General features: G+C 38.2%; 1 protein-coding gene across 1 annotated transcript; it reads right to left on the bottom strand.

The window, feature by feature from the left end:
• Nucleotides 1-12422: 12422 nt before the first annotated feature.
• LOC132546513 (uncharacterized) lies at nt 12423-19522 on the bottom strand. The gene is made up of 5 exons (XM_060210231.1): nt 19223-19522; nt 18576-18672; nt 17809-17956; nt 13195-13344; nt 12423-13097 (listed from the first exon to the last, which is right to left on the bottom strand). Exons 1-5 carry the CDS (start codon nt 19406-19408, stop codon nt 12896-12898), a joined length of 783 nt encoding a protein of 260 aa, XP_060066214.1. The 5' UTR covers nt 19409-19522; the 3' UTR covers nt 12423-12895.
• Between the last annotated feature and the right edge of the window lie 3846 nt (nt 19523-23368).

Genomic DNA, 23368 nt, shown 5'->3' with positions numbered 1-23368 from the left:
TCGAAGAAGTATGACATCAAATATGACATTATGCGTGCGTGTGAATGTTTGTATATATATGTGTGTATGCATGTGTTTCTGTATACTGTGATGATTGTAAGTACCGTTTTATTGGGAATCTTATGATATTCCATCAGCCAAAACAGCTCAAGCGAGTCAGTATCTTGCCATGTCTCACACACTTGGTCCAAATGTATTTGCCTTCCGAAATGTCACTTCATTCAAATAAAGAAATTCGATAGCTGGTTTGGCGATCCTGTCTACTTCATTCTAAATTGACTGATATATGCTGTTATGAAATTCATTTAGAGCACAAACATACCTCGATTTTTTTTTTTTTTTTTTCAAGAATTGACAAATGGGCATTTTGTGTTTAGGTGAAGTACAAGAGGTATAGTGTCTGAAGACTGTGAGCAGATTTAGAACTGTAGTTTTATCATATAGTTTTAGGAAGCATCTATAAGTGCCTTTTCTCTTTGATCACCATTAGATCTGAAATAGAGACATATTTCCTTTGTTTCGGATGCTTGTACATATCATCAATCCATGACAATTTGATGTTTTATGTAATATTTGTTTAACTTTTATTTGTTGTTTTAATGCCGGATATGAAGACATTTTTGTGTCGTTGTTATTTTTGTGAATTTATATGCGTTTAATATTTCTAGTTTTTATTGTACACATAAGTTGTTTTCAGTATACTTTCTAAGTATATACAAATTTGATGGTTCGTTTGTTGAAATATATAAACAGATATTATATATGTGCAAAACACTTTCACTGGATGCCTTATATGTTAGGGTGCCAAAAAGAAACGAAAATAATACTATATATAATCAAATGTGATTTCTAGTCACTGAGTTTGAATAGAACTTCTAGGTAAATAAAATCCTGTACGCAAATAAGAAATGTAGATCTGATCAGTAAAATTTGGATGTTGGCTGAAAAAGGAAGTAATTATATCTCGGAATGCTGCTGATTGTATGTTGAGCTGATCTAGTGTTGAGTAAGTGCTAGCTGTTGGTATGGAAACGCGAAAGATGACCACGCGACTGACCAGGAATAATTAAATGTCACACAGAATCTCTCTTTTTTTTAAATGGTTGATATATGAATACCTTTTGCGCAGAACCTTATTTTTATTTAATGATTTGTAATGCAATAATATGAACCAATCAAATTCACCCATTGTGTTTCGTCAGCGATAAAGTCATATGTAGGAATTATCTGTTCAGGAAGAATTTATATATATAAATATATATATATATATATTATGTTTATTTTATTAATTATTGTTGCATATATACATATGTATGATAGAATCTCGCCGTGAATGTGAGAGAAATGAGTCATGAATTTCATTAATGATAGTAATTATTTGTACATATTTGTGTGAACATGTTGTCTGGTAGGATATGATAAATAGCTACAATATGCAAATAATGCGACATTAGAACGATTTACATTTCAAGTTCTATAAATGCCAGCATGTAGCTAATATGAAAACATTTATCACGGAAATGACTGTACCTTGTGCAATAATGTATACACATTCACGTGGCATAAGACTACCTTGGACGCTTTTCCATTTCTGAACTTGTAACGTTGTCTGAAATTTGAGATTGTGATTTCTTTTCAAACAAAATAAAATATCAAAATTTCTAGAGACTGAATCAAGCGTTTATCCTATAAAACATGCGTTTAATTGTCAAAAACAATATATGATACCATTTACTAGTGGTGTAATGGAAAGGGGTGGTTCTATGTCACGTGGTTTGTGGTCATAGTAACTGTTGTCAATAAACTGTGTGTAAATAGTGACACTAACAGTATTGTGGTACAATGGTTGCTGGTGAGCGGTTTGGCATGCTGATGTGGTTGTTGTGCACGTGTGTATTTGGGGTACCATAAAGGGAATATCCTATAAAGAAATATTCTAAAATGCTTTAAATCACTTTGAACTTCTTTCACAAAGAATTGGAAAGGTTAAGCAATAAAATGCTTTTTTTAACTGTCGATAAAAAATGTAATCAAACAATTGTCGATTCTGATACTCTCCAGTGTGTTAATTTCCCTTAATGGAACCCACGTGTTTATGTTGAATAGTTTGTGAAGGGATAATGAGGACCATCAACAAAATCATTCCGGTATCAATTTTACACAAAAGGGTAGTTATGCAACTATTTACTTCTTTCAGGCTACGCATTACACATGATGTAAATTGATTTACGTTGTAATATTACGTTTATATTTGTTGATAAATGATGTAGATACTTACTATATATATATATATAAATACATACTAGCATATAGCTTTAGAAATTTACATATAAAATGGCAATAAACAATCTAGTTTGCATTATTGGTGGTGGTTGCCGGGTTTTGGTGATTGGTGAAGGCTTCAGCTTTGTTTTCTATCACTGTATTATAGAAAACTGCGCATCACACGGTCAGTATGACGTAATCATTCGTGACATGAAGTTTCGCATATATTGCTTACGTCACTGAGTTTGCATATCAATAACTGGACCAGTCTTGTACTGATGATTGTAGGGTTTGGAACTAATATCTTTTCATTACGTAGAATTTTTACCTAGCGGTTTGGGTAACAAGTATATTTTCAATTTGAGATAATCTGTGATAGCATTATTTAATTTACGTTTTATCATTGTTTTCTAAGAAAGTTTATTTTTAATTTCGAGTTTTATTCCCAGATCAGCATTACTGAAGAGATTAATACTCTTTTGTTATGATCTTTTATTTTATTCTTTTAATTTATTACAAATTAAAAATATATAGAAATACCATTGTGATGCGCAATTTTCAAATTATGTTACTGGAAGACGGACGACTCCATAATCGCGACGGTTACTTGATTGAGGTGAAGGCTGGACTGATGATTTTGGATCTGTCCAAACCGAGGTTTGTGTTTCCCCTAGGAACCCTGAAAATGTGATCTAGAATATATTTGCATATATTCTGTTTTTGCTTTTACATGATGCAAGATGGTTAAAGCAGTTGTGTGCCATAAATTATATATATTCTAAAACGCCAAATACTCAACATTGAAGCAGTTTGGGCCATACTTAGTCACCTGGCCTCTCTAAGTCTTCAGATCTTGCCACGAATCCTACTGTTGACCAGTGCATTGTCTCGATCGGGTTTTCCGGTCAGTTTTTGGCAGCCATATGCCATCTTGCTAGGTGGAGTGTCCCTGTGCAATACATCCTGCTGCTGACTTGGTTCTTCAGGGTCATACAGGCGCATGCTGCTGGTATAACTAGTCAAATTGAAAAGATATCATTCCATTCACAATTTGCATGTGTTTTAATTTATTTATTCAAACATATCACTTTTAAAATGTTGCTTTATTTTATTCCTCTTACCTGAAGTAACGTTTAATCAAGAAAAACATATCTTCGTTTATCTTACTGCGACTGAGGATGTTACTATTATTTAACGTTTACGAGCTGTGTTCACTTATTGTGTTCAGTCACGGGGAGAGTTTGTTGATAATGTATCTTAGTTATTTTGATTAATAAATTCTATTTCAAAGTATACACTAAAACATCACAGTTGTATGGGGAGATTTCTTTGTTCTGTATCCAGCTGACTACTTTCACGACAGTATATCTTCTTACCTCGTAGATAAGTCACGAGTGCCCAATCGGACAAGATCTACTGTCACACTCTCCCTCAGTACTTGCAGTTTTTACCTTACTAAAACAGACCTCTATATTAGCTGTTTCGCAGTATTGTGGAACTGTTATTTATATTAGATCTACTTTTAGATATGCTTGGACTCGATCACATAATTTTCAATCCAAATGCAGACCAAAAGTTCTCTTATTAGATCCTATTCTAAATATTAATAATTTCTGATAATCCGTTTCTTTCATTTCTGCTGAAGTTTAATCATATTTGAAAATAATTCAATTTAGAACATATTCATTACATTTTTCTAGAACTTTGTTTTTAACAATAACAAACAATCATTAAGTATTGACTAAATGGAAAAAAAAAGATAAAATTTCAGAAAAAAAAAAACTAAATTTTATATTAAATGTGTTTTTCTTTCGTTGGAATGTTTGGTAATGCAGGTTTGATTCAGATGAAGTACTTGGTATTTTGTTTCCGATGAAATGAGTAACTGTCACTAAACTGATTATAATATTTAGTCTGAGTGATTCATGTCTGTGGTACCCAAATTTGCAAAGTTGTGTTTCCTCTAAAAGAAGATAACTCCTTTGTCATCGTCATAATCCTCGATCCATAGTCCAGAAGCACTAATTTTGTACACCTTGTCAATTTGTCCATATATATTTCTGTTGGTGTTACCCGTTGATATAATTGGTCGCGTCCCTAACTCCGATGAAAGATCGAATTCGTTTTTTTCGATTTCATTTTTGGGGTGAAAATTTAAAAATTATGTCTTCAGAAATTTTACATACAGTCATATTCACCAATTAATTTATAAAACCTGTTTTGTGTTATCCTGGCAATGTTTTCATCCCAAATAGAGTAATTAAAAACAGTACAGTAATGTCTTGGTAATGTGTAAATGTCTGATTAAAGTTATAATTCCGTATCAATTTATACTCCCAGATTTCAGATGAGCAATGTTTAAGAGAGCAAACATCGAGGTAAATTGGAATACAATCATGAAACATATATCACTGATTGCGTTAATTAAACCATACACATTAGTCTTCAGCTCATTGACCTACAGCGTTAGAGAGGATGTCATCAGCGTTCGAAGGTGGTAGGGAAAAATTACTGACAATTCGTAGTGATCATTATAGTCTAGGTATTACATCTACATAACGTAGACGCCGAGACGTCAAACATCTCTAAATATACAACAGTATCAACACGCAACGACAACATGTACCATTAAATTAACACATCAACATCCGTTGTTGATGTGGTAATGATTACCACATCAGCTCACCGGAAAAATTACACCTGTATACAATATCAACACAACAATAATATCTCACAACAAAGCATCAGAGAAATCATTACGCAAAGACAAGATGTAAAAAATGCCAACACCAAAAATAAACAATAAGAAAAAGACGAATATATCAAACCATCAACATAAGGCTAAATATTCCACAGCAACATCCACACACAAAGATGAAATATATAACAACCTTAATAATGTAGAAATGTACCAAAACATCCACACACAAAGATGAAATATATAACAACCTTAATACTGACGAAATATACCAAAACATCCACACACAAAGATGAAATATATAACAACCTTAATAATGTAGAAATGTACCAAAACATCCACACACAAAGATGAAATATATAACAACCTTAATACTGACGAAATATACCAAAACATCCACACACAAAGATGAAATATATAACAACCTTAATACTGACGAAATATACCAAAACATCAACACACAAAGATGAAATATATAACAACCTTAATACTGACGAAATACACCAAAACATCCACACAAAGATGAAATATATAACAACCTTAATACTGACGAAATATACCAAAACATCCACACAAAGATGAAATATATAACAACCTTAATAATGTAGAAATGTACCAAAACATCAACACACAATGGCGAAATATATAACAACCTTAATACTGACGAAATATACCAAAACATCCACACAAAGATGAAATATATAACAACCTTAATAATGTAGAAATATATCAAAACATCAACACATGACTTAAGTACATATTAACGAAATATACCACCAACACACAAATCTACCACGGTACACATTAACGAAATATACCATCAACACAAATCTACCACGGTACACATTAACGAAATATACCATCAACACACAGATCTACCACGGTACACATTAACGAAAAATACCATCAACACACAAATCTACCACGGTACACATTAACGAAATATACCACCAACACACAAATCTACCACGGTACACATTAACGAAAAATACCATCAACACACAAATCTACCACGGTACACATTAACGAAATATACCACCAACACACAAATCTACCACGGTACACATTAACGAAAAATACCATCAACACACAAATCTACCACGGTACACATTAACGAAAAATACCATCAACACACAAATCTACCACGGTACACATTAACGAAATATACCACCAACACACAAATCTACCACGGTACACATTAACGAAATATACCACCAACACACAGATCTACCACGGTACACATTAACGAAAAATACCATCAACACACAAATCTACCACGGTACACATTAACGAAATATACCATCAACACACAAATCTACCACGGTACACATTAACGAAAAATACCATCAACACACAAATCTACCACGGTACACATTAACGAAATATACCACCAACACACAGATCTACCAAGGTACACATTAATGTACCACGGTACACATTAACGAAATATACCATCAACACACAAATCTACCACGCTATTGATCGACACACAACTATAAATAACAACATTAGCATACGACGTAGCCTACAAAGCATTGAAAACAATGGTGAAACGATAGCTGAAACCCAGTAAAAAAAACACCAAACCAGGTGCTTAGTACACAATGGACACAGAACCATATGATTATGTAAACATTAAAGATGAGGGCGTGGTCACTGTTGGAGTCGGTAGAGATGGAGGAGGACGCGTCTAAACTTCAAATGAGGAGTTCCAAGGCTGGAGTTGGGGGCGTCATGACTTTCAAGAATTAGCATCACCTTCACAATATTATGACAGTAAAATTTGACTGAATCGTCGGATTGAGACCATCCACTGAATATTTACAGCACAGTCATTCAGAATTAGAAGATAGAAAACGAACAATGGCCTTGAAGTTGTTTTCACATATGACGTACATTAATATAACATAGGTAAGAATGACGTAATTACATGTTTATGTATATATCATATCGGGGAAGTAGCGAAGTAAATAACTGAAATCTATTTCTAGCGATAACAATTTAGAAATATTCGACCTATTAATCAAGTACCGGGTCAACAGGAAATAGAATTTCAATTAAGAAATAAATCATTGTATAAATTGCAGCCATATACTGAAATAAACAATAAACAAACAGAGGTAATTAACTTTTAGATCAAGAATAAAATCATCAGGTGTACCATTACATCTACATGGTACAGCGTCATATCAGCTGATACACTAAAATACTTCGACTCAAGTACCAAACCATTAATTATAGTAATTTGTGTTTATGTATCAATCTAGGAACAAGTCGTTAGATGAATCTTTACTAGTTCTTGGTCAAAGCCGACAACGGGAGATCAATTACAGTAAAACAAAGAATAAATCGCCAAGTTACTTTGATATAATTTTTCCTGCTGTGATACAAAAGTATTTGTTATTTAAAGCACCTATATATCCTAAACTTATTTAAAACTGCATTTTTTTTCTGTGATTGAAAACTGAATAGTTTGGACAAGAGTATGACCGATCAGAATTCTGATGTGTTTCATAAATTTAAAATATGTAAAATTGTATTTCAAATTAACTAAATGCTCATGTCCAGAAGAGGAACACATAAAACTACATATTAATACGGATAATTGAAATTCGACACGCAAACACAATTCATATTCATTATAAGGACCAGAAAATATCTTATCCTGATAATCATAATTGCCCACACATCCATTCACGTTAAAATTATAGTTTGTTAATCATTACTTTTGTTATCCAGTATATGAAATGTTTTTGTGTATTTTTCACCAGTGTAATATACCTTAGACTTGTTTTCCAATCGGCTTTGCCAATCTGAAATCGATTATCATGTCACAATATGGAAAATAATTTGAAATCTGTAATTTGTGATGATAATTCATGTAAAATTTAGTTGAAGCCTACACAAGACTCCAAGAGTTATATTCAATAGAAATACCTTAGCAACCAGAAAATGCTGCAATTGTTGACGTTATTAACCAAATTACGCCGTCAAGTACGCCGTCAAAAAATAGTCCACAAGCGAAATTTCCTCAAAACGTTATATAAAGCGCCTCCTTTCAGATTATAAGTACAGCCACAGCTAACAAAGTATATAAAAAAACACAGAAGTCTAAGATATCACGTTGGAATTAATTTCGTATTGAGTATGTCCTACTCCTTGTCAAACATCCGAGGGGTATCCTTAAAACCTGTCAATATATATATATTCTTAGTTATGTGATATAGTACACTAAATTTATTCCCATTTAATATGAGGTTTTATAAAAACTTGTCAATTTTCATACTTTACTTGTAAAGATGTCGTCAAATGAGAAATTACTTAAGCTCCGATATTTGATGATAAGAAAACATGTTATTGATAATCATAGTCCGACACACATACATGCGCACACATATTTCATTACAAGGGTAAGAAAAACACATTATATTAAAATTTATCATCCGACACACAAACATACGCATATTTCACGATGTAGATAAATATAATTCGACTTCCAGGCATGAACAAACATGTTTGGAGCTGTCGTATCTGTACTATCTGCAGTTTAATATAAAGTTACATGCGATGCCACGCCAACATAAGCTACACATGCAGACTTATACAGGTACAAAGTTAGGTAAAATCATCAGTCAACATAACCATGAAGTATCAATACACTAATAGATGTCAATTTATCATTTTTATCACCCCCTACCCCCACCGCTCATTTATCAAGAGACAAAACTGCATTGAATGGACGACGCCATGAATACAACCCACGACGGTGGTCCGGTTTCGCATTCTCATAATCTGTGGCTAAACATTTTGTAATGGCTAATACCATTTTGAATTTCGTATTTCTTTTCAACTCTCAGAAACTGAAATTTCAGATAATTACAAAGCATGCGCTTTTTTTTCGGAAACCAAACCGATTTTAGACACAAAGAGAAGAAATTTTACCGCTACACGCAGAACAATGTTTCGAACTGTACACAAAAGACAATTTACAAGATTGCTTATACTTTCGACTGGACAATAAATATCTATTTATAAGTCACATATACTATACAATTGACAGATACAATAGGCAGCGTGTGATTGGTGCAATGTACGATCCAATTTCGTACAGGACGGGTCGCGTTCGTGGCCACACAAAAACATAGACAACCTAAAACAAAACATATCTTACATACATGCTCAAACGGAGTCCTCAGAAACGCTTATATCTTTCACACGATCTCATTGCTTTGAATTCAAATATTTGCCATCATCAAGACGTTTGTGTCTGTTCATTTACACGTAATTTTCTTTATTGTTGTAAAAACTATTTGTTCTTCGTCAGAAGTTAATGCTGTTCAATAACTGTCGACTATTCATTGGCCCCGACTAAGGAGGAACCCGATACGTGTTAAAGCGCCCTCTGACATTATCTCTTTGTTTTTGGATGTGCTGGAATGATTGTTAAATATATCATGACAGTCGCCGTTCGAGACACGCGTGACCGCAGCAACCTTTTCTTTGTTTTCCCGTGTATTGTTAACTCCACCAGAGTTGTATACTTAACTTATAGGATGTCTCGTGTGTACAACACATCTAGAGTGGAGGTAAATGTGCCTTTGTGATCGAAAGACTTTTTTTTTCGTTCAAAGCACACCGACCTCTCCTATACGTAACCATTGGTAGATACGTTTTCGGTTTGTATTTTCCGAAGACCAATCTTCCGTCAACTTATAGGTTATAGCACGGCTTTTGGGTAACAAGGGATTTGTGAAAACCGATCGAAAGTAGGGTGAAATAAGTCCCGAGGAATGGGAAAGCATGCATTAACTGACTTTCTGAATACTTCACAGAGTGCAAAAATGGCCTTGTAAGCTCAATACCCTAACTATTCACTAATTTCTATATAACTGACCTGCATCTGTACGGGTGAGTATTGTTCGGTACCAGGGGACTCCTGGCTTAATACTTGTATCAATCTGTCATTATCCATTATAATGTACACAAGGATAACTTTCCTATGAAGGTAATTTATGAGTGCGTTTTTTTGTGTTTTTTTTTTACTTAAAAAATATTTCAAAACAAAATATTCTGAGGATTAGGAAAATTGAACACTATGTAGTCAGTTTAATTGGGTGACTTAAGCTCCAGTGGTGTCAAGAGACTGCATGGAGAGTCTGTTCAACAGTTAGATCAAGATAATTGACACGAGCGAGAATAATCAGTTCAGAAGCTTGACAAAAGTGAAAAAGAAATTTCATATTCTTAGCGTAATTATTCAAGACGTTGCAAAGAATACTTACACTAGTTCCATACACGCAGAATTTTCACCCCACAAGTAATTCGAGGATTTCCTGTTGGGTCAAAGTGAAGCACGTCCAAATTTGTCGTTTCGTGAGCAAAAGTAAACTGCTAATGGTGAATACAAACTTCCTAAAAAACTTTTGTTTTTATTCTTTTCTTGATTATAGAATTTTCAAAATCAATCAGATATATGAAAAATGTTAAACATCTGTTTGATGTACTTTATTTCATTTTTGTCACTACTATATCTAGGTTTAAACTTGGAAGAAATGAAATACAATCACAACACACCTCGGCAGTTTCTGTATTCTAATTGCTACATTTTTACGGTTGACCGGTTTCACACCATAGGTGATATTTCATCAGAACCATTCAAAACCCCAGGTTTAAATTTGTATTTCGTGTGTTAGTGATTTGTGTGTCTTGTACAATTTTTAAAAAATTATAACTTGTCATTAATGTATCATTAAAGTTTGCCCTTTCCGCTGTATATACTATCGACTCCATAATTTCTAACTCATCAATTATCTTGCATTTCCTTACAAACCAATGTCTTTATCATCACAGTCCACTGTACCCAGCCCCTTTCATAGTCAGGTATGCAATGAATGAACGATGGTAGCAAATGATTTATTACCAATACTTTCCCATAGTTAAAGGTGTGAAGTAAGTTTCACTAATATCATAAGAATAATAATGTACTGTATGCTATTAGTTTTCTTTGATCTCCGAATCATTGAAGTCAATATGCAATGACATGTCTGTTTTACATGTAATTGATTGATTGACCAAGTAACTACCTATTAGTACAGATTTAATTTATTCCGCTTATAGAACCGTATTACGTAATGTATATTCTTACGTTGAATATCATTCATTTTCTCATTATCTTGATTTTATCGCCACTGCCTCCATGCTTTAAAATTATGTAAATATCTTATCTATGTTACCATATATTTATCATGATTTATTCTATCATTGTATACATAAATCTACATTACTTTATCTAATATCGTCATGTTTAACGACTGTGTGTAATAGGGGAGACAACCGCGTGAACGAACCAGTAATAAAAATACAGACGATTTCTTTGTCAGGTAAAACATATATGCTATACATTTTTCTGTTATTATAAAAGAAAAAAATCTCGAAATTGAACGTGCTTCTCTTCGGAACTAGAGCTTAGCATTTCTTTCACTCGGTTTTTCTTCAGTCGTCTCAAAAACTTAAAAATTTTAACTCTAAGCATCACTGAGGATTCCTAGAAGGACGTAATAAAAGCAGCTTAACTCAGTGTTTGATTCTAATTATAAATTTGTATTGAATGGTGCTGTTCATCTGTGTCTTCTGTACAATCTTTTCGCAGCTAACTAACAAGATCATTCGAATTAATTTACTTAGTGCTGTCGGGAATTAGGCTCTGGTTAGTGACAGGGAAAATACATAAAACAACCAACCTCTTCAACTATCTTTCTTTATTCTCCTCCTAACACATGAGAGTAACGGTAAACAAGGGAGGCAATCATGTAATACAGTTATCGAAGTTACCTCCCCTTTGACCATCTGTGGATGGTTTACATACAGCTACCTTTATGTGCAAACATAACAGTGTCTATTATTAAAAATAGTTCATAGATTCTATAATGAAACCAGCCAGATATCAACCGAGTTTGAAGGGATATTATTCCATCTCTCAGTGTTAAAATTATGTACAATAGCAATATTGTAGATAAAATTACGACCTGTAAAAACACAAAAATGATAAATAACTGATCATATATCAGACATTTTCCAAGTAAAAGGAGATGTTATGACTTATGACTGTAATGTTATGTGAGCCAGATCAGGTGTAGCGATGATACGGTACACTGGATATGTGGGCCAGATCAGATGAAGTGATGATACGGTACACTGGATATGTGAGCCAGATCAGGTGTAGCGATGCAACGGTACACTGGATATGTACGCCAGATCATATGAAGTAATGATACGGTATCTGGTACCTTTCAGTTCAGTCTATGGTACATGTGCATACCAATTCCACCAATGGGAATATTAAACTGTGAAAAGTTTACGTAAAACAATATACACATGGTTGAAAGTTTACATATAGTAAAACAATATACACATGGTTGAAAGTTTACATATAGTAAAACAATATATACATGGTTGAAAGTTTACGTATGGTAGAACAATACATACAGTTAAAATTTTACGTATTTTTCGTTATGGCAAGACGGCGGACGAAACGGGATGAGTTTAAGTCATCATGATCATGATCTTTTGGGTAAACTGACCTAAAAACACTATTCCCATTCTTACGTAAACCAGGATAATGTTACATATTATGCTTAAAAATGATAAAACGTTTTCAAACACCATCAGGTAAAAACTCCATGTGGTAATATATCTGACATAAGCAGCACACTCCCTTGAGGTATTAAATTTTCCACTTCATGGTTTCCTGGATGTATAATTAGATTTATCAGAACGTCAACACACAAAAAACAGCTTAATATAAATATGGTCATGAATTCCGTAAATGGTTCTAGTTAACACAATATCACCAAAAAAAACTTGATATTAATGTTTTGGATAAATTAGTGGTAAACGGCAGGGCGACTGCTAATAAAAAAGAGCTCCCAAAAGTCAGTAAACAACTTGATTAAGTTCCAGACATATGAATAAAGCTACGGGCAACATAATAATACAACCAGACAGCCCCTCGCCGTTTATCTTCCACTGTGGTCCGCAGTAGGTCCCGGGGGTGTTGGTATAAATACTCCCGAGGACCCGGGGGTTCAGACTGTTCCACCAACAATGCAGCAGTGTACTCGGCCACATGGAATAGCTGAAAATACACAAATCGATTAATCACGAGAAAGCAACGAGAATAACCCATTAAAATTTATAATGTATAAAAATACTTCTCTACTGCTGCCACTTACCTAGCCTTAATGGCGAGCCAGCCGTGCGGAAAGGCGGATATTACACAAGACAAGCATTGCACAACGATCGTCCGAACCGGATGTTCCGTTTTCAACTTCTTAGTAAGCAAGATCATGACAGCTACGTGAAAAAATCCCCAAGCAATTCCACTGTAAAAACAGCATCAAGAGGTCAAGTATTATCTTTATATATGATATGATATATAACAATTTTTAAGAACTGAAAGTTTATCTATAAGTATATTAAACAAAGAGTCCAGCTTGCTGTTAAGATCTCTTTACTATGGACAATGAAGTGTGAAGGGAGCATATTGATAATGAGTTGACCTGTAATGAGAGGCATCCTATGAGGTGTGCGGGGAGAACCATGGAGGTTTACCTGATGAGAGACAGCCTATAAGGTGTGTGGGGAGAACCATTGAGGTTTACCTGATGAGAGGCAATCTATGAGGTGTGCGGGGAGAACCATGGAGGTTTACCTGATGAGAGACACCCTATAAGGTGTTCGGGGAGAACCGTGGAGGTTTACCTGATGAGAGGCACCCTATAAGGTGAGCGGGGAGAACCGTGGAGGTTTACCTGATGAGAGGCACCCTATGAGGTGTGCGGGGAGAACCATGGAGGTTTACCTGATGAGAGACACCCTATGAGGTGTACTGGGAGAACCATGGAGGTTTACCTGATGAGAGACACCCTATAAGGTGTGCGGGGAGAACCGTGGAGGTTTACCTGATGAGAGGCACCCTATAAGGTGAGCGGGGAGAACCGTGGATGTTTACCTGATGAGAGACACCCTATGAGGTGTGCGGGGAGAACCATGGAGGTTTACCTGATGAGAGGCACCTTATGAGGTGTGCGGGGAGAACCGTGGAGGTTTACCTGATGAGAGGCACCCTATGAGGTGTGTGGGGAGAACCATGGAGGTTTACCTGATGAGAGGCAATCTATGATGTGTGCAGGGAGAACCATGGAGGTTTACCTGATGAGAGGCACCCTCCGAGGTGTACAGGGAGAACCATGGGGGTTTACCTGATGAGAGACGCCCTATGAGGTGTGCGGGGAGAACCGTAGAGGTTTACCTGATGAGAGGCACCCTATGAGGTGTGCGGGGAGAACCATGGAGGTTTACCTGATGAGAGGCAATCTATGAGGTGTGCGGGGAGAACCATGGATGTTCACCTGATGAGAGGCAATCTATGAGGTGTGCGGGGAGAACCATGGAGGTTTACCTGATGAGAGACACCCTATGAGGTGTGCGGGGAGAACCATGGAGGTTTACCTGATGAGAGGCACCCTATGAGGTGTGTGGAGGTTTACCTGATGAGAGAGAGGTGTGCAGGGAGAACCATGGAGGTTTACCTGATGAGAGGCACCCTATGAGGTGTGCGGGGAGAACCATGGAGGTTTACCTGATGAGAGGCAATCTATGAGGTGTGCGGGGAGAACCATGGAGGTTTACCTGATGAGAGACACCCTATGAGGTGTGCGGGGAGAACCATGGAGGTTTACCTGATGAGAGGCAACCTATGATGTGTGCAGGGAGAACCATGGAGGTTTACCTGATGAGAGGCAACCTATGATGTGTGCAGGGAGAACCATGGAGGTTTACCTGATGAGAGGCAATCTATGAGGTGTGCGGGGAGAACCATGGAGGTTTACCTGATGAGAGGCACCCTATGAGGTGTGTGGGGAGAACCATGGAGGTTTACCTGATGAGAGGCAATCTATGAGGTGTACAGGGAGAACCATGGAGGTTTACCTGATGAGAGGCACCCTATGATTTGTGCGGGGAGAACCATGGAGGTTTACCTGATGAGAGGCAACCTATGAGGTGTGCAGGGAGAACCATGGAGGTTTACCTGATGAGAGGCACCCTATGAGTTGTGCGGGGAGAACCATGGAGGTTTACCTGATGAGAGGCAACCTATGAGGTGTGCAGGGAGAACCATGGAGGTTTACCTGATGAGAGGCAACCTATGATGTGTGCAGGGAGAACCATGGAGGTTTACCTGATGAGAGGCAATCTATGAGGTGTGCGGGGAGAACCATGGAGGTTTACCTGATGAGAGGCACCTATGAGGTGTGCAGGGGAGAACCATGGAGGTTTACCTGATGAGAGGCACCTATGAGGTGTGTGGGGAGAACCATGGAGGTTTACCTGATGAGAGGCACCCTATGAGGTGTGTGGGGAGAACCATGGAGGTTTACCTGATGAGAGGCACCGTATGAGGTGTGTGGGGAGAACCATGGAGGTTTACCTGATGAGAGGCAACCTATGATGTGTGCAGGGAGAACCATGGAGGTTTACCTGATGAGAGGCAATCTATGAGGTGTGCGGGGAGAACCATGGAGGTTTACCTGATGAGAGGCACCTTCCGAGGTGTACAGGGAGAACCATGGAGGTTTACCTGATGAGAGGCACCCTATGAGGTGTGCGGGGAGAACCATGGAGGTTTACCTGATGAGAGGCACCCTATGAGGTGTGCGGGGAGAACCATGGAGGTTTACCTGATGAGAGGCAACCTAAGAGTTGAGACGCGTGTGCCCTGGAGGTTTACCTGATGAGAGGCACCTATGAGGTGTGCGGGGAGAACCATGGAGGTTTACCTGATGAGAGGCACCCTATGAGGTGTGCACCCTATGGGGAGAACCATGGAGGTTTACCTGATGAGAGGCAACCTATGAGGTGTGCAGGGAGAACCATGGAGGTTTACCTGATGAGAAGCACCCTCCGAGGTGTACAGGGAGAACCATGGAGGTTTACCTGATGAGAGACACCCTATGAGGTGTGCGGGGAGAACCATGGAGGTTTACCTGATGAGAGGCAATCTATGAGGTGTGCAGGGAGAACCATGGAGGTTTACCTGATGAGAGGCACCCTATGAGGTGTGCGGGGAGAACCATGGAGGTTTACCTGATGAGAGGCAATCTATGAGGTGTGCAGGGAGAACCATGGAGGTTTACCTGATGAGAGGCAACCTATGAGGTGTGCAGGGAGAACCATGGAGGTTTACCTGATGAGAGGCACCCTATGAGATGTGCGGGGAGAACCATGGAGGTTTACCTGATGAGAGGCACCCTATGAGGTGTGCGGGGAGAACCATGGAGGTTTACCTGATGAGAGGCACCCTATGAGGTGTGTGGGGAGAACCATGGAGGTTTACCTGATGAGAGGCACCCTATGAGGTGTGCGGGGAGAACCATGGAGGTTTACCTGATGAGAGGCACCCTATGAGGTGTGCGGGGAGAACCATGGAGGTTTACCTGATGAGAGGCACCCTATGAGGTGTGCGGGGAGAACCATGGAGGTTTACCTGATGAGAGGCAACCTATGAGGTGTGCAGGGAGAACCATGGAGGTTTACCTGATGAGAGGCACCCTATGAGGTGTGCGGGGAGAACCATGGAGGTTTACCTGATGAGAGGCACCCTATGAGGTGTGCGGGGAGAACCATGGAGGTTTACCTGATGAGAGGCACCCTATGAGATATGCGGGGAGAACCATGGAGGTTTACCTGATGAGAGGCACCCTATGAGTTGTGCGGGGAGAACCATGGAGGTTTACCTGATGAGAGGCAACCTATGAGGTGTGCAGGGAGAACCATGGAGGTTTACCTGATGAGAGGCACCTTCCGAGGTGTACAGGGAGAACCATGGAGGTTTACCTGATGAGAGGCACCCTATGAGATATGCGGGGAGAACCATGGAGGTTTACCTGATGAGAGGCAATCTATGAGGTGTGCGGGGAGAACCATGGAGGTTTACCTGATGAGAGGCACCCTATGAGGTGTGCGGGGAGAACCATGGAGGTTTACCTGATGAGAGGCACCCTATGAGATATGCGGGGAGAACCATGGAGGTTTACCTGATGAGAGGCACCCTATGAGGTGTGCGGGGAGAACCATGGAGGTTTACCTGATGAGAGGCACCCTATGAGGTGTGTGGGGAGAACCATGGAGGTTTACCTGATGAGAGGCAATCTATGAGGTGTGCAGGGAGAACCATGGAGGTTTACCTGATGAGAGGCACCCTATGAGGTGTGCGGGGAGAACCATGGAGGTTTACCTGATGAGAGGCACCCTATGAGGTGTGCGGGGAGAACCATGGAGGTTTACCTGATGAGAGGCACCCTATGAGGTGTGCGGGGAGAACCATGGAGGTTTACTTGATGAGAGGCACCCTATGATGTGTGCGGAGAGAACCATGGAGGTTTACCTGATGAGAGGCACCCTATGAGGTGTGCGGGGAGAACCATGGAGGTTTACCTGATGAGAGGCAACCTATGATGTGTGCAGGGAGAACCATGGAGGTTTACCTGATGAGAGGCACCCTATGAGGTGTGCGGGGAGAACCATGGAGGTTTACCTGATGAGAGACACCCTATGAGGTGTGCGGGGAGAACCATGGAGGTTTACTTGATGAGAGGCACCCTATGAGGTGTGCGGGGAGAACCATGGAGGTTTACCTGATGAGAGGCACCCTATGAGGTGTGCGGGGAGAACCGTGGAGGTTTACCTGATGAGAGACACCCTATAAGGTGTGCGGGGAGAACCGTGGAGGTTTACCTGATGAGAGGCACCCTATGAGGTGTGTGGGGAGAACCGTGGAGGTTTACCTGATCAGAAGCGCTATCTGTGGTGTGAAATAAGCCATAAGACAGGGCAGAAGGTAACAGCGCCACCCAATCTCCTCTCCGGCTGCTCTGAGAAATCCTGTGATCGACACCGGGTTTCGCGCAGGTAGTGGAGCAGGTTTGGTCTTAACTACAACGACAAATGACGTATGAATGGTGCTGAAATATTTAAGCGCTTTGTTTGATAGTATTGTAGAGTTTGGATTATTTCATACAGATTTTAGGTAATTGTTGATTATGGAAATCTGTCGTGCATTTTTACAATTATATGTTTTATTACTAAATACAAATTGGGTTGAAATCGTTAACAGTAAAAAGCATTATATCCTGGCACTATCGGAAACTTGTCAGATAATTGGACACACTGTTGGAATCAGTGGACCAATCGTTGCAAAGGGTGGTGTGACGTGGAGTTTAGAACATTGACAGACTTCCCGGATGCTATAATTTTGACATTTATAGAAAACACGACATTTTTCCCCTACAGGATGTACCAGTCTTTCATTGTATCGTCACCCTAAAGAATTTGCTCTTTCAGATACAATTTTGTTGTGAGTAAAATAACAAGCATTGAAACATTTTTTAATGTAGATACAGCTCAATTCTTCAAAAAAAAATATCAATATTGACATTGGCTTTATAAGTACAATATTACTTTATTGCCGATCTGTTATATAAGGGAGATAACTGAAGGTGTTGACAGATAACCTACTGTATGTACATTACCCTTAATTTGATGGATACTTTACCTGCCCATCCGAGACTGACACCCAGTCCTACACATCCGTACACCAACACGTAAGTCATCACTATTGCCATCCCGGAGAAGATAACGCTAGTGTAGAACTGAAACAGGAAAAAACATTGTTACTACACGTGTAATCCGTTCATTCCCTTATGTTTTCAACCCTTCTTTAAATAACTTTTATCAGCCCATTTCATCTTTTCAACATTCTCTCTATCCTCAGTTCTAATTGGTATTTATTTCTTTGTTTTTTACGCTTAGGTTCACCACTAAATCCAATATTATCAACGCTTTCCGTAGTAACAATGACTATTGGTGAGTTATCTGCGCGGCACATTAACAATTATAAAATATGTTTTACAGTAAGATCTGAAAGAAATAGTGCGAAGTATTAAGAGAAATGTTGATTTCAGTACTATGGTAATACTGTTGATAGTTCCGACTGTTTTCACGAATATTTAATATTTATATTTCAGCTGGAACACGTGATAGATTTATCTAGATATCTAAATTTGCATGTAAAGGTAAAAGGGCGAATTCAAGATGAGATATGCAACCAATGAAATTCTGAGGATAAATTTCTCTTCGTAATGGAAAACGCTGACGATCACAACTGACTATCGACCTAGAAGTCCCAAAATCACGTCCTACCGATTGACGGCCTATTATCTGCCATAGAAAGGCGCTGACGTAATCCACAAAGGCGAGTGACATGGCACCTGGCAGGTACATCACCTGGGCTATGATAGAGAGCGGCATATCCCTGGCCACATAAACCCATATAGACGTCACAGTGTCCACCACTGTAGCGAACAATAAACACGTGTAGGCAGCCATCTTCTGTGTCCTCACTAGTACTGAAAATGGGGTACAACTATCGATTGGTATGCATGGTCATGTTTACGTCTACCGAGTGTGAATTGTCAAGTGTCGTTGTAGTATGATGTGACAAGCGTGCCGCCTATTTATCTCAGATATACCTTGGTACGTCAGTTGTGGGCGAATATTTTATCCACGCCACAGTTGTGTATGTGTATATGGGTAGGGGAAGGGAGGTAACTCGAATTGATTGGTATTAAATTACTGTTTGGTTGAGGTTGAAACTCTTCATATAGATGGGAGAAAAAAAAGTGATAAAGAATCAAATTTTAAAAAGTTTGATAATTTTCCTCTCACATGCAGATAGCGCTTACACCACAATAAGTAAAGCGCTCCACGTGACAAAATCTGCTTCATTTGGATTCCATGTTGAAAGTTTGAAAGTCTGGGGAAAAGACCTTTAGACTCCCACGGAGAAAACATTGTTGTAGTGTTAAACATTATTACATATACAAAAAAAAAAACAAAAACAAAAACAAAAACAAAAATAACCTCCGAGTCATGTACTGAACTCGTGGCAAGATCGAAATATTGATTGTTCGAGTATGTTAAAGAAAAGATCACTGCATCGTTACCTTAAAATATACAGAAACTAAATTCCTAAAACACAAATTATATATCACAGTTGTTTTTTAGTATCGTGCGCCTTTTAGACGAAGATTATTTACAAAACATCATAAACGATACAAATCCTCTCGCAGCTCCACCTCGACTGGTGTTCGATCAGAAAGATGGCTATGTGTGTGAAGTTTGATCAAAATCCTCTTAGGAATGAAAACACTGGAATGCTGATAGGAACATTTGTGAAGGTAGTACCGGTGACCTTGAATTTGACCCTAGCTCTGAAACTTGAACTCGTCCGTGATGATAAAGTCCTTAATATGAATGTGATTTTAAATAAAAATTCGCAAGACCTCAAGAAATAAAGCCACTGCTGACAAGTTTTTCCTAAAAATAGTAACGGTGACCTTGACCTTGGCGCCTTCATTTAGATCTTCGAATTTGTAGATTTTTCGCCGTTGAAGAAAGGTTGGAGCTAAAATTTCAATGTTTAATCATAATACATAGATTCGCCACATTACCTGATCCCGATGATTGAACTGTGAACTTGTCATTCTGGTTTGTTTACGTCCAGACCTATCCTGTCTACAGACAGGTCGAGGCTTATTTAACCACAACATATTACGCGGATACCCAACATAATCGACAAGTAAACTAAGGCGGAATGTTCCTGAAGGGTAAGCGTCCTCTGCTTCATCGATGATGTATGTCAGTCCAAGTAATGTGAAGTTCCTAGTGAGATCAAGGTCAACAACAATGAAACCACAAGACATACTAATGAGCTTCAAACTTCATAACGCACAAGGAAACTTAATATTTACATCATTGTCACGACCTTAAAACTTATCTATAATATTCCTCATCTCACGATATCTTGTCCTGTGTGTTTATCGTCAGCTGTCGATATCTTGTCCTGTGTGTTTATCGTCAGCTGTCGATATCTTGTCCTGTGTGTTTATCGTCAGCTGTTGATATCTTGCATGAAAATCCTGACATCGAATATCTAACCAAATAGGACATTGAAGTACCTGTGTTTAAAATAAATAACGACAAGGGGTCGGACAAAATTTATTATAACTTAAGTAGCGCCCTCTATATACAATAAGATCAATACAACATTCAGCGAACCTAGACTGTAACAATTAGTTATACATGTTTCAAATCTAAACTCTGTTACCGGGCTTGATGTAATTATGCACGTATCTAAAAATACTAATATTTATATTATCATTAAAGTTTCATAACTGATCAAATAAGACCATTCTACTGGTAACAATTTTAATATTCAAAGAAATAATGATAAGCATTCTCATAACCATTTCCACAACTACAATGGAGTCTATTGGTAACGTGAACTCAAACAAGTCGTGATTTAATTGGCCACATCGAAGTCTCAGTTTAGTGTGTAATATATTAGTCCTTCTATCTCCAAAATAAAAGTATATTAGGTATATACTCTGGGATTCGCGTGTCAAGTTTCTTCTGAAAGTTTCTGGTGAAGGTAAAGACCTAGTCTCTTCATCCAGGTCATTCTACATGGGAGACGAGGATATAAAAAGGAGTTGGTAAGAGAAAGTCTGTATTGTGGGATTCTGTAATTATTGTTATTATTGAAAGTTTAGGAGGTAGAAGTGAACAGACCGTTTTTGATTATAAACAAGAAACATTTAAGATGACGGCAGACCGGTGGTAATTTGTTTTTTTCCAATTTCAAAGAATCCATTTCTGAACATGCATCCCACTTTACACTGGTGAAGCAGGAATAGCATGGTCGAGAAATGGAAACAACATCGTGGAGAGCCGCCCCTGTTTTAAGCTGCCTTTCATTTTAAAATGCTGGTGGTCATGTCGGATGGTCAATAAATCATTTTCGTTTGAAGACAAGGCATCACCAATAAGATGAAGGCACCGACAATGTCTTTGTGAACTGCTTTGATAAGTTCTTCCACAAATGCAGCTTCTAATGAAAATAAACAAGTCAGCCAAAGGAAGGACACAATTTGTTCCCATAGCTATATCAATTGTCTTTGGATCTCACCACCAAACTGGACTAAGTTACTACAACAGGTAACCCAAGAATAGGGTCTGCTGTATGCCACTGCATGTTCGTAAAAGGCATACTCTGCAGGTTTTCTTCAGTATCTTCTACTGAGGTGACATTAAGAGACAAAAACAAAATTGCTGTTTCCCATTGCAACACTTAGGATATTGATATCTACCAGTGGTGCAGAATCTCCTACAAGATCATGTACTGCGGGTACATCAGGAAAATCTGCAGAAGTTCTCTTGGCCTTGGTTCCTCGGCTGGCATCTTTACTTGGAGGTTCACATTCAAATAAAGTAATTCTGTCCATAAATTGGCTCTTGTAACAAATTAGGTATACCTAACTACCCTTTAGTTTGTGGTCCACTTGATTATGTTTTTAAGTCAGTTGTTGTTCATCATTTCTGTATCTATGTGGTCAATAGTGACCTTTCACTGCAATATTTTTGTTCCACACAATCAATTGTTTGAAGTTTAGCACCTATCATTTGCATATTTTACATACAAATAATAATGGGTTTGATTGGTAGTAGATAGTCTTGAAATTTCAGGGGAGCATTTAGTCCCTGCTTTGTCTTTGTCCTTTCATGTTCATAGCATAACCTTGCCCACAGTCAAGAAATGATACATACATTGATCATACTAAATCAATGTGTTCTTTACCAATGTTAGGGTCCAACAATCCCTTAATTACAGTTACTGTCCTTTGTTAAAATTTTGTATCTGGAGCAATTTCTAAGTAAGAGAAATTAATCTAAAGAGTCAGTTTAACACTGGGAAGGTAGAAAATTAAATACCACAATTAAAGGTCCTAGATATCAAACATTACACACATTAAAGGTGTTTCCTGTCATATGTGCATGTCATGTGGGCTTTAATGCCTCACTTATATCACATTGCTGTTCTGAATTTCCTGCAATTGTGTTTCTACTCTTTATCATGATGTTTCAAGGGGAAAAATAATGGATACCCAATGAGTATTTCAACAGATCCAATTTACAAAAGTAAACTCGGTTTTTATTTTGATTGTTTATTTTTCTTTCACCTTCAGAATATGCACCATCGCACCATCTCGGTCCCCCATCACACATCTCAGGAAGCATACCTCTTATAACACACAGCATCTCAGTCCCCCTATCACACATCTCGAGGAGCATATCCCTGTAGTTATCAGATCACGATGGAGTGGTTTCCATCATTAAGACATTAACAATCCTCACTAAGGCTGACACAGACCTTCCTTACCTATAACTCTAAAGAGTTTCCAAGGCTGTAACAGTTGTATGTCCAGTAAAACATTTTACACTGTCACA

Source organism: Ylistrum balloti, unplaced genomic scaffold (genome assembly GCF_031769215.1).
Source record: "Ylistrum balloti isolate Yb309-2 unplaced genomic scaffold, AGI_CSIRO_Ybal_v1 Utg369892, whole genome shotgun sequence".
NCBI classification, from domain to species: Eukaryota; Metazoa; Mollusca; class Bivalvia; order Pectinida; family Pectinidae; genus Ylistrum; species Ylistrum balloti.
The sequence above is the reverse complement of the archived record's forward strand: the minus strand, read 5'-3'. Positions and strand labels throughout refer to the sequence as shown.

Bases quoted from the DNA above. Each gene is read 5' to 3' on its own strand.
- LOC132546513 (XM_060210231.1), bottom strand. From the start codon at position 19,408: ATGGCTGCCTACACGTGTTTATTGTTCGCTACAGTGGTGGACACTGTG. The intron at 18,673-19,222 runs GTAGGACGTGAT...TTCCTGTTTCAG, and splicing joins AGATAATAGGCCGTCAATCG to TTCTACACTAGCGTTATCTT. The intron at 17,957-18,575 runs GTAAAGTATCCA...TTGTCGTTGTAG, and splicing joins TGTCAGTCTCGGATGGGCAG to TTAAGACCAAACCTGCTCCA.